General features: G+C 34.1%; 1 protein-coding gene across 2 annotated transcripts in view; it reads right to left on the bottom strand.

The window, feature by feature from the left end:
• Nucleotides 1-13,659, bottom strand: part of LOC123682297 (TBC1 domain family member 16) — a 62,918-nt gene that overhangs the window by 35,056 nt on the left and 14,203 nt on the right. For both annotated transcript variants that reach the window (XM_045620848.1, XM_045620849.1), the window contains 4 exons: nucleotides 10,120-11,076; nucleotides 5,467-5,756; nucleotides 3,429-3,631; nucleotides 2,132-2,383 (listed from right to left, as the gene is read on the bottom strand). In XM_045620848.1, the coding sequence (XP_045476804.1) occupies nucleotides 2,132-2,383; nucleotides 3,429-3,631; nucleotides 5,467-5,756; nucleotides 10,120-11,062 (1,688 nt within the window). In that variant the 5' untranslated portion in view covers nucleotides 11,063-11,076. The remainder of the gene's footprint in view (nucleotides 1-2,131; nucleotides 2,384-3,428; nucleotides 3,632-5,466; nucleotides 5,757-10,119; nucleotides 11,077-13,659) is intronic.

Genomic DNA, 13,659 nt, shown 5'->3' with positions numbered 1-13,659 from the left:
AATCCTGTGTTTTTGTACAACGTGCGCTTTTCGGATGAATGAGCCTTTTTCCTCAACGGAAACGTCACCAAACATAATTTTAGGTTTTGGTCCGATGAAAAATGTCACCTCTTAAGGGAGCAACATTCTCAACACCCACAAAAACTCAACGTCTGGATGGGTATTTTGGGAGAATTGTCATGTGTTCATTCCTGGAAATCTCACTGGCGATGTGTATCTGCATTTGCTCGAAAACGTGATTGATCTTCTCATCACCGAAGGTTTGCAGGCAGATGAAAGCCTTTAAGAAGAGGAGTCCCGCTTTCAGCAGGACAGAACTCCGCCTCACTTTTCAGCTCAGGTGAGACAGTACCTGAATGGTAGTTTTCCTGGAAGTTGGATAGGCCGAAGGAGCCCAATGGAGTGTCCTGCGCGATCCCCGGATCTAACACTTCTTGATTTTTACTCTGGGGCCACTTTAAATCACAAGTTTATAAAACCAGAGTGGTAGATTTAGACGACCTTAAAGCACGAATTGTGGCAGAATGTCGTAACATTACTCTTGGAATGCTACAGCATATACGAAATAATTTGAAGAATAATAGTATCGCTGCATGCAATCTAATGGCGAGCACTTCGAGCATTTGCGGTAAATTTTTACTAATAATGTTTGTTGAAAATATTTCTGATTCGTTGTTGAGTTATTGAGGGTTGACACTTTCAAATGAGACACCCTGTATTTTTATTTATATTACCTTTTTGTCTACAAATTTTTATGGTGTTGAATGAATTATTGATGTTCCTCACTGAATGTACGAATTTCTATCAGAAGCAAATAATATTGTAAAATAACAAGGACATAATGTTTTCTCAGTGCTCATTGAAGACTTAATTCTAATGAGAATAATAGCCTTCAAAGAAATTAAACGAATATCCAATATTCTCTTAGGTTTGTTATTTCAGATCTGAAGCATTTATTACTTATTCATTGGTATTTGTCACCAAAACTTCGATATCCATTCTGATTTTTGTTATACGAGGTATTTGTTACTTTAGAATTATATTTCAGATTTTGCTCTTGAATATTTATGGATAAATATTGGAGAGGGATAAAAGAAGAATTGACCGATGAAAAAAAGGTGAATTAAATCGGAATTATTGCGCAGCATTTGCATTTCACTATTTTGAAACGATCGAACAAGAGTATTCGGATGGAGTAGTATCTGATTGATCCGGCAAATTTATGTTTTAATTTATCCTGCCCGAAACACGTGTCTACGGTTAGCACTTTTCCTTGAAGGATGTCCGTTATCATTTTCTTTGTATTTTGAATCATCCCCTTGTTACCCTTTACACATGCTTGTTTTTATGTCAGAAATTGGCCTTCCAGAGATGTCATGATTCGAGGAAAATAAAGCTTTATCTATGAAACTTTGATTAGGAGTGGAAAAATATCGATTCCGCCTTGCATAGTAAGTTGCGGTTGATGACACAATTTGTAAAATTTTCGAATCGAGATGGAAAGTGTTTTATATACTTGTCAGGTAAATTTCCTAGGATTAGCACGAAAAAACTAAAAGCCACAAATAAAACAACTTGTTGTTGATTCACAATTCATCATACCAATGAACGCAACTAACGTTTGGTATTTGTTCCAGTAGTACAAAATTTTCTTGATAATCATAAAACAAAATATTACGTAGAATTTAGGGAAAATATGTTTCAAACTTTAAAATTCTCGATTTTAACAAGAGCAAAAGAGTGAAGAACAGGGGAAAGATCCCATCAAAAAATTAAAACTATGGAAGATTGATATAAAAAACGATGGGATATCCAAACGATGGCCGACTACTGTTGAATCCTTCAGCGAAACTACCCTTCTGAACTTCATGCTATAAAGGCATATAAAAGGGAATTTTTAAGTGGTAAATGACTAATGTACGTAATAAAGACACTTATGGCCAGTTGCACCATTTGCCTAAACATTGATTGAAATTTAAACTGATTTCTCTTAATAAATCAGAGATAATCAATGTTTAAATTTTTAATCAATGTTTAGACGAATGGTGCAACTGGCCATTAACATTATAATTGACTTTTATGTATTTATATATGTATATGTATATTTATTTATATATGTATATGTACTTACAAAAGAATCCATCTGTGACAAAAAAGAAGTTCCATTGCATTTTTGTGTTTCTCCAAATGAGAATAAAATTTGGGAATCATTACCCGTATCAGTTCTCGTAGATACCTCAGGCAGATATCCATATCCCTGTCTGTGGGGGTGGCAACAAAAACAGCCCTTTGCATAAGGCCAACAAAACACCAAAACGCCAAAACCTCATCTTTGAGTTCGCACAGAACTGGAGCAAGTAGGTCACTCATACCTTGTGTGTACCTTAGAAAAATCATTATAGTTAATTATCTAGAATCTTTTGGTTGGATATAATTTCAATTATAATTTGAAAAAATGTTAGAGAATAACATCAATTTGAAAATCATGTACGCTTGTTCGTTCAAATATTGACTCAGCTGAATACTGGCTATATAACGTTTTCTAATAAGGTTTCATTCTGATAAAAAAAATAGTGGGTTTCAGAATAAGTCAATGGATGTTCATTTCATTGTTTGAATCACCTCTTCGAATAACTATAAGAATTCAAGAGAATTTTCCTGTAGAATTGCAATTGTTTCGTTGCCTGTGTGGCACGTAGCGCCGTCTTGTTGAAAATAAACTTCTTTATTATAAATATATTCCATTTCCGGTCATGTGAGGCAGTAGTATTCTAAGTTGTTTTTGAGTTATCCGGACACGGTTTCGATTTTTCCCAACACTTACTTGTCCCAACAGATCAAATTTTTCCACACAATTGACGGCTGAGAAAGTGCTTCACGACGACCGAAATTTTCATAATTTTTGTAGGAAAATTCCACAGTTTCAATGCGTTGTTGAAGCGTGTATGGTTCCATTTTTGTAAGGTTATTGTTGAATCTGCAAGTTCTGATGTTTGCCTAATTAGTCCTCAGTTTTGACTTTTGTTCAAACTAATAACTTTTATTTGCTTTATTCGAACGTAGAAATTTATCCAAAATAAGGGACTAAATTCGAAAGAACGTTCCATATTGATAAAGTACCGGCCAGTTTCTCAAAAGTCGATTAACGCAAATGCTAACTTAACAGTTTCACTTTAGCCGACCGAGAAGGTGCTTCACGACTACTCAAAATTGCTTGAGTTTTGAGAACTGGAACAGTGAAATTTTTGTAATAAATTTTAAAATTTCATTGCATATTGAAGTGTGTATCATTCCATTTGTAACAAGAACGTAGTTTTTACTTGTCAAATGTCAAAAGATGATAGCTTAAAAAGTGACAGCTTCACAGATAGCGGACTATTCAAAATGTCACCTCTTATTAGAAAAACCTTCACATATAGAATACTCACCCCATTCCGGGATTGAAAACTGAATAATTCAATAAAATATTCTTCATCATTTCTAAATTTGGATTATCATCACCAGCAAAAAAAGGATTACCCCTATCTGTTCGAACTACATCTTTTTCTACGATACTTTGTACATTACGTCTGAAATTATTCAATTGATATCCGTTGAGGTCCAGTCTCCTTCTCGTTATTTCTTCGTACTCCTGCAATCAAGATACTTATAAATAATTAACGAAATGTAAATAAGTAGTACATAATATAATATGTAATATAGGTACATATAAAGAAAATAATAGTATTGCTACTGATGAACAAAAGGATTGATATTTTTGAAAAACCATTCGAATAAAATTATTTGTTATTGTGTGTTATTGTTCGAAAATTGAAGATTATCATTCATTATGAATGAAAATATTCAATGGCACAAAAAAATTATAATCTTGTTATGATGATTTTGCTTTTTAAAGGATGGAGGTAGGGGAAAGTGGGGCTGGAAATTTCCGGGGTACGTAGTTCCGATGGAAATAACTTTGTATAAGGAAAAAAGATAGCAAGACATGCAATATATGCTTCTAAATCACCAAGTGGGGCGCCGATTTGGCAGTAATTTTAATCTGGTGACGGTGGTTGAGAGGCTGTGTGCACGTGCTCTCGAAACGTCACGAAAGTGTAAGTTATCAATTTGAACTATTTGGTCTATTTTTGTTAATTATAAACCTATTCATGCGTAAATTTCCCAAATTGTAGTTACATGAGTAAGGAATCTTTTTGCTTGAGTATTGTTTCAATTGATTTTGTTAGTTTGCCGGTATATCAGTCTTCGTATATAAAACTAATATGGGGTCATAAGTTTCTTTCTGTATTTCAGTATCGTAAGATATCATTACAGTTCTAAAAACAGTGCTGTAATGAACTTATTACAACATTGCTTCCAGTTATATTTTTCGTTTTGTGGTTGTCTACACAGACTGACAACCGGTCAAAATTCAACACACATCAATACGCTCTATTAGTGATGACGTCACACACCGCCATTTTAGTTCTTCCTGTCAGTGTTCGGAATCCAAACAAACAAATTGTCATTACGGAGATAAAAAACATAGTGGAAAGGAGTCTGCGATGGTATCCGAAGGCTATGCTGATAATTTCATTGCTTATAGAAATGTCATTGCGGAATAATTTCTCCCAACCTCTAACAACTCATCAGATTCTGGAACGTCATCATCCACTATTGCACCGGTTTCTACTAGTTATGATGGTATTGGGGATTCTAGTAACGTGTTGCGAAGCTCCTTAACGTCGCAAGGCATTTAATGTTAGCAATTGTTCTAGTTGTAAGTTTGTCCATAAGTAATTATTGTTAAATATTGATAATAAACATTTGCATAATTATAATTTTATCTGATTTCATCACAAGAAAATGTAGTGCTGAAATAATATGTATATTCTGAAACAAGTTGTAGAATGGGCTCCTATCATTCCGCTACTGTTACGAAAATTGACAGATTATGGAATATTAAATTGAATCGTACGTTTCTAATTTTGAAATAATTTACAATAACGCATTAAATTCGTGAAATAAGTCTGCCGAAATCGATTCAACACCAACAGAATTAAGAGAAATTGCGAATAATGTAGCAATTCATTTCATTTAATCCAGATTATATTACATTGACAACTGATGTGTATTGAATTTTGGTAAGATTGGAAGTCTATGTAGACAACCACAAAACGAAAATATAACTGAAAAGAATGCTCTAATAAGTTCATTACAGCAATGTTTTTAGAACTGTAATGAACTCATCACAATATTGAAATAGAGAAATATTTTTTACACTATGTTGAGAACATTTTCAACACGCTTTCACGTGAACAATCACTTTTAACACTGTTGGCTGTCATTAAATGTGTCACTTCTAATGGCAGTTGTACAAAAGACCCTCATTTCCGCAAATTTTTTTCGTAGTCCTAATCAATAAAATTAAAAATTCATATATCTCCATCTGCAAATGAAATACTCCGTTTTGGTCCAACTCACTTGACGTCTTATGTCCATTATGAGATTTCTCTCGTCGAAGCTACTTTGATATGGAAAAACATGCAATAAAAACGGCCACACGTGTTTTCTCAGACTTCTTTCCATCCCAGCGAAAAACACAGACTTCCTCAACGATAAATCGTCATCCAGTTGGCCATGTTCAGTTAATATTTTTTGGAAAAGATCAACTGTTAATTTCGGAACTTGATCCTCTTCCGGGTGCAATTCTAAATTGGAAACTTCTGGTCGACAAACCATGAAATGACGATAAGGCAAATTTTCATCGCATCCTGCAACAAACATTATAATCAATCTTCAGATATACATATTCTTAAAATTATTTCTTCTGTGCCTCTGTGGGATCTGCCAGAATTTCAGGGAGTACGAGATTGTGTAAGCTCAAAATTGAGTCCACCAACACTTTAGTAGGAATCCACAAGGTCGCACAAGTTTCGCAACACCCTGCACCGTATATAAAACATGTTGTAGGTACAGATCTTCCAATCAGCCAACATTGCATTAATTCCATAAAATTTACTCATTTTATGGAGTATCGTTAAAATGTGAAAGAGGGTTCTCAAGTCTATGTACTCGGTCCTCTACTGTTAATTTTATATGGTTTACATGGTTTATATGGTTTACCTTCATCACTTTTCCCTGAAGACTCATTATCTTTGATTGCAGCGAGGATTTCAGTGCGAAGCTTAGAAGAGCTCGTAGCTATTTCTACTGTGCTCAAAATGTTCACAGATTAGTGTTAGAAAAAGAATCTAGTAGTTAATCTTGAAAAGACAGTGTGTATTCATTTCAGCCTTAAAAATATTGCCAGAAATCGGCTCATTATAACAACTGTCCAAATCTAATGAACTTGCTAATTTAGTATTGTTTATAGGACATCCCCCATCTGAGGTATAATATTCTCGTATCTGCTTCGAATCCAGACAGAATATTGAAAGTCGAATGAAAAATGATGTGTATAAACTAAGGGAGATTCAACAAGGGTTCAATTTTTTCTTGATTGTTGTTTTTTTTTTCGGAAAATTTGAAAAGATATTTGTTTTTGTCATGAAATTTTGTATGAATACTGAATTTAATAAGCTTTATCTGAGCTGGAGATAAGTTTCGATTCTCTATCATTATACATATTAAAATTGAGGTATAATAATATTTCTTTTTCAACCTTCATATGATCTTTTGAGAAAAAATATAACACAAGAAGAGCTGTCCCTAGTGCGACGGGTCGAAACCCACAATTTTCCCCATTTCTAAGGAATATTATAATAAAATCATTTTTATAATATGTAGTATAAGTAAGTTTTCGTCATTTTTCGTCAATTTTTTCTACGTTGACCAAAGATAAAAATTCTAACGAATTCTAACGAAAACTTTTTTAGGAAATACAGAAGGAATTTGGAATGTTTTCAAAGTAATGTTGTCATACATAAATTGTAGAATTCGAAAGTTGAAGGCAAATTTATATCAGAAATCTTCTATTATTCTCTTCATATACCAACTTTCAAATCATACCAAGGGCGTAGAAATGGATCAAGATTTCAAAAAAAAATAAAATTTCAAAATTCTCTCAAAGACGAAAAATGAAAATTCTTCCATAAAATGAACCAATACTCTTTTTACTCTTTTTTAAAATCGACACGGCAGCAAAAGATGTAGTTCACTCGCATCCCGATAATGAAAACAGCACTCAGGATTCATTCCATTATCAACTATAATCTACTAAGAGAGCACTTGTCTGACATCGATTGGGATGAGTCACTGGGTTTTGAATCCTTCCAAACCATGGATCAACCACAGTAATATTGAAGAGTATCCGTACCAAGAGGGGTCTTTGGCTAGGCTATTTGCGGCACCGAACACAGGAAAACTTCGCACACATAGACAATACTCCAACTACGTCTCCTCTGTTCTCAGGCAGTCCAGGTTGGAGAACGAGAGCAAATTGATCAACTCAACCGCAAGAAATTATATAAACATATACGATCGATACTAAATTCTAAGGTATAAGTGCCTATGGTGCATCCGCGGATGTTCTAGCTGCAAGTTTTGCGAGTGTGTCCACTAGTGAGCCACCAGGTATCCTACTGAGTGTTGGAGTTTCCTGATGCGCTGCTTCACTTGACTCTATTGAGGTGAACGAGCTAGAGGTAAGAAGACTGTTGACTGAACTGGTTCCCTCCTGTGCCCCCGGACCGGATGATATATCCGTCATGGTGCTTACAACTTGTTCTGATTCCCTCACGCGAAAATCATTCCCCACTCTCTCCTCTCGACTCAGTTGCCACCAGCTTGGAAATTTGCAAGATTGACTCCTGTTTTTAAAGGGGGAATTTAACATCTAGGCTCCAATTATCGACCAGTTAGTTTGACGCCAATAGTGGCTAAAATAGCTGAGAAGATCATCTGCTAACAAATGGTGCCTCGAACGAGATCATCTCTGAGTTCCAGCACGGTTTTGTCCCTGGGCGCTCCGTCATAACGTGTTTGCTTCAGTGCCTGAACTCATGGACAACATCACTTGATTCCCCGGTGGATGTTGTGTAATTGGATTTCTCTAAAGCTTTCGATCGCGTGCCTCTTAAAGGACTTCTCCAGAAGCTTGAGCACTTTGGATTCAGGAGAGAACTGCTCGGTTGGATCGAATCGTTTTTGAGCCATCGGGAATTTTCTGTGAAAGTTGGCAGGGCTTTTTCATCTGGCAGGCCTATGAATAGTGGAGTGCCGCAGGGTTCAGTACACGATCTAGGGCTTTTTCTCGTTTTTATGGCTGATTTCTCGCGGTGGATTTCATCCCAGTGTTCGATGTGCGCGGATGATTTTAAGATTTTTGTAATGCAATTTCACTCAAACCCTGTAAATTCGATGATTTGTTTAGTCAACAACGATTAGTTTTGGGCGAGTCTCGCTTGTGTGCTTTATTCCTTTATTGTTTTTTGATTAATCATATTTTTAGCTCTGAAGAAGTCTGAATATACAGACGAAACGTCGCTTAGCTAAGAAGTTGTTTTTAAAGGCTGTCCTATTCCCATTATCAATCAAGTTTTTTTTTTTCATAGCACCATACCTTCTCAAGATATTTTCGTCACGTGATGTGCTAATTTTCAATGCTAATCTATATGGGTTATTCTTTTTCTGAAACAATGCCTGATTCTTTCCTCCAAACCTTTGTTTTTGGTGGACCTATGATGGTTTGGCAAAATGTAAAAATAAACTTTGGTTCAATACTACACTTTATGGTTTCTTGTTGGTTCTCGACAAACAATTCTGCTGTAATCATCAGGAAAATTCAAATTATTATTAAGATCCAGTGAGCTGTGATGAATAAATAATTGATTATGAGTTTTGGTACTTATTTATCCAATCTGTAGAAAAGATTCGATAAAGTGTTATATGCATCACAAAAAAGTAGGACTTTCAAGAAACACCCTTTATCTCAAAAACGAAACATTTGCGGGCCCATGTATAGGACGTTCTATAATTAAAATTATTCAAGGAATTTTTCATTGTTCATCGTACCTCCAATTTAGGAATAATCGAAGGGTATGAATAGTCGAAAAAAAAGACTATTATTTCGAGTAAATTTTGGTTCAAACTTCGTTATCAAACCTTTCTTTCTCATATTGCAGATATGAGTAAACATTGTTTAAATTAAATTTTTTCGATTATTCCCTCCCCCCAAGAAAAAAAAGGCTACGCCCTTGATTCATACTTATTTTATTCAACATCAAATACATAATTTTCCTTTTTTCATATATATCATATGAAAATAATCCAAAATTCAAATCAAACTTGGTCAACGTAGAAAAAAATTGACGACAAATTAAGTAAGAACTCAAATATCTCGGAAACTGTTGATTTTCAGTAATCGAGTAATCAATAAATATCCGAATTAATTATCGAAATTAATCGACAGCAAATGATTGATACTTACATTTCCTTCAAGGTTCACGTCTAATTTGGAAACACCTCGTATAATTACATAAAGTTAGACATTACGAAGTAAATGAATCCTTTCCTCCAACCTATAAGACTTGTATATTAGAATGTATTATGTGGCAATTCAGCATTTGTCCTCATCAATCGCTCTGTTATTGAATTGTTATTCAGTTGGGGATATCCATAAATGTAACTGTATCTGTTTATCCGAGGAGATCGAATTTAGAACTTAGACGCATTAATCAATGTATTCAAAATAAATTGTTTTCGATCATAACGATATATTTATACAGGGTAAGTCTTTGACTGTATATATATTTCAACCGAAAAAAAACTTTTTTCTTTAAGAATTCCGCCTGATTCGATTTTTTCCTTAATTAACATATGTGGGCATTCTGGAGTTGACCGGACTTTGATGGAGTTTCATATTTGAAAGAGTCTCATCATCACATAAATAAAAAACTATATTCTAATAATCGTTTTCTTCGATGGCATACCATTTGCGAGATATAAATAAAAATTACATTTTTTTATAGATTTTCAACAGCCTGTGAAAAATGGTGAGGGTAAAAAGTGTTTTGTCTTTGACCCTATCAGGAATCTTTGTTGAATTATATGTATGTACAAGTCAATGACTCACCCTGCATATGTATGTAAAAATTGACAGTGTGAGAAAATGAATGAAAAGCTAATTTGACTTACCATTAGCAAGCTTTATGGTATGTAAGAGTGAATGCCATTGATGTAGAACTTGAGCCAAATGATCCAAACCTCCATGATGAAAATGCAATATTTTATATTGCGATTCTCTTGAAGCAACAACTAATTGTCCACAAGTACAAGCATCGTCGTTGAAAAATAACCTTAATGACCTCATCTGACTCAAGTCGACACTGAATCTTCTGCTTTTGTGTGGCTGCTTGGTAGACAAAATTGGGGAGGAACTGCTGCTATCAGGAAATGTCAAATTATGTTTTTGGGCTAGGAATTCAGGTGTAGTACTCCAATTACCAAACTGACTCTCATTCGATGTCATTGATTCCGATCTGGAATATTCGAATTTTTCTAAATGTTCATTTATGTCTTTGATACTTTCAGGGGTAGTTATTATCTCTATGTCAGGATTAGCTATCTCTACATTTATACTTATTATTGTTCCTAATTTATCGCCTTCATCGGAGCTCAAGGATTCGCTGATAGAATCTGCTTTTTCATCGTAACTATTCAAAAAGGGATTCGTATTCCTGATGTCTGAGCTTATCTGTCTTTCGAAAAAACTAACACTAGAATCGTTTGAACTCAAACTCTCTATACTGTTCCTTTTATGATAGCCATTCTTTAATGAACATGTATTTTGTACTGTGTTTGGACACTTGGATAAACTGGAGTTTGGGATCCAGGTGAGGAATAGTGTTGGTCTCTTCGTTTCTGTGTACTGATCAACGAAAATTTTTGTTGTTACTGTTAGATATCCTGGATAATGTAGGAAATCTGTATCTCTCCGGATCATGGCTGGAGGATGAACACACACGTTGTTCTTGCAGAAAAGTATTTCGTTATCTTCATAATGGTGCAATGATGTTTTTTCCTCTTCCGATCCCAGAATAAAGGTTGAAGCTCTCCTGATCAAGTCACCGAAAGGCATTGTAGCTTTATATACTGAAAAAGGAACGCAAAATAATATGAAAAATACATAATAATCTTTATTTCCGTTAATATCAGCCAATTATAACAGCGACTGAATGGAATAACCTCAAAATAGTAATCAAGTCTACAATCATGCAGATTATACTGATCTATTTTTTATAAAAAATGAATTGAAACCACTTATATTTCAATATGATTATAAGCAAGGCATTTCTTACTAAGTGTTATTCTATGGATTGGATGGCTGATGTTCGATATTCTCATTTTATTGAGTGTATTGACTTTTAGTCAATAATGATCATTCAAACAAATTTATACCATGATCTGTCTTATTTCAGCTCTGTCTAGAATTACATGTCCAGCACCGACTCTTTATTTATTCGCTTTTTTTAAACTTCTAGTATCCTTTATTTTCATGCCTCCAACTCAATAGTCTCTAGGAATGACTTCGTAGCTATTATATGTTTTGAAACTCCTATGTATTTTATCTTTATTTGTACTATATATTTATGTATTTATTTGGACCATGGTTGGACATGGTCACTTATGACCTCGTTGGAAAGACCTTGGACTGTCTATCTCGAAACCAATGAGAAGGTGAGTCTAGAAATTTGAACAACCGCATTCTTTTTGATTCACGTAGTGTTTTTTAGTACTCTTAATATGCATTTGCTTTTTCAACTTTCTTATACAGGGTGATTCAAAATTGTATCAGCGACGTATTTATCGGGTCAAAATAATTTTTCTTTTGTAAATATGTAGGTATGTTTCATTTGAAAACGTTGAATAGTTTGGAATAAAACAATAAAATTTGATATTAACAATTTGAGGATCAAATTGTTTGTTACACAGTTTCGCGCAGCTTGGTGAGTGAAGCCAGGTCGATATTTTTGTTATTTACAATCGAAACCAGAAAAATTTTCGTGGACCACCATTTGTTCTTCTTAATACCGTGGACCCCCAAGGGTCCACCTGGACCACTTTGGGAATCAGGTATAGACATATACAGGCTGTTTCAGAATAAGATGTTAATCCTTAGGGCCTAGATGCTTTTCAGAAGAAATGTTCCTATAAACCTATATTCAAGACTGTGACCTCTCTTATGGCAGATTTATAGAAACTTTTCTTCTCAAAATGAGCAAAGAATTCACACTATTGAAAATCGGAGTCTTATTCTGGAATACTCTGTTAGAACTTATGAAATAATGCATTTTATTCTATTCCACATGTATCGGGTGTCCTAAATTTTCTAGTGAGGGGATCTCAGAAACCCTTTGAGGTAGAAAAAAATGAGTGGCATATTTGCGGCTCGATTCTTGAGACAATTTTCAGCTGTTTTCAAGCTATAGGAGAAAATTGGGGAATGGCGAGAAATTTGAACTTCTCATAACTTCTTTATTAGAGTAGAATCCATTGGTGATATAATCATTTCTATATTACAATTAGTTCTGAAGTTATAATACAAACTTGATTTTTTTTTTATGTAAACCATAAAATATGTTTGATAAATAAAATCGCTTACTTTCCCCTTTTCAAAACTACATATATAGGTAAGTGAACATATATAAATTTTTTATCGAAATATAAAAATCATCAAAAGTTACGGCAAAGCAACCATCAAGAGCCTATTTTTGATAATCTGTGTACTTCAGATGATTAAAATGAATGCAGAAGCAGCCACCAAGGTCTCCGGATTTAACACTGTTAGATTTTTCCTTTGATCACATCTAAAGAACGATATCCATCAATTTGAAATAGTTTAAATGTTGAAAAAATCTAACGGTGTTAATTCCGGAGAAAATGGTGGCCATCGAATATTTTAATTATATGAAGTTCAGAAATTATCAAAGATAGGCATTTTGTCGATTTGCCGTGTGAAACTAAAATTTTTGTTAATTTTTATATATTATTATTTATATCCTGAAAGCTATTATTTTATTATTGTTACAGAAATTTTTATGGTTTACATTTAAAAAACACAAGTTTGTGATAAACTAATTGTAATAAAAAGACAAATGATAACACCAATGGATTCTACTGAAAAAAGTGCCTATAGATTTTTTTTTGTTTCTATAGACCAATAATGAAGAAGTTATGGAGGGAAAAATCCTAGGCAGGCGTGGTCCAGGAAGAAGGAGAACATCGTGGTTGAAGAATTTGAGGCAGTGGTATAGTATATCCAAAGTCACTTGAACTAGTCTATAAAAACGCTTGGCCTGAGATAATTGCAAAACAGTCATAAACCATAGGCGCACACTTTTCAAACCCTTGAATTGAAAATAATATTTTTGCGTATGTCGATTCTTTCAGAAAATTCGTGACGTTAGTAGCTTTTGCTGTTACATCAAAAATGATACTATGTCATTCTACGGTGTTATAATTTGATTATTCTTTATTTTTGACCTGTAATATACTATCAAGGAACATTATCTACGATGATGAACTGATCGTTTGCATTAAAATTATAAGAAAATAGGACAAACTAGGGTAGAATAGGTGCATGACCTTGAGATCCGTGAATGACATCCAATTTTCTACGTCAAATTAGCAGCTACGTTGCCGAATTGAATTTTATTTCCTAGTTATTTTGAGGCG

This window comes from Harmonia axyridis, chromosome 6 (genome assembly GCF_914767665.1).
Source record: "Harmonia axyridis chromosome 6, icHarAxyr1.1, whole genome shotgun sequence".
Lineage (NCBI taxonomy): Eukaryota > Metazoa > Arthropoda > Insecta > Coleoptera > Coccinellidae > Harmonia > Harmonia axyridis.
The sequence above is the reverse complement of the archived record's forward strand: the minus strand, read 5'-3'. Positions and strand labels throughout refer to the sequence as shown.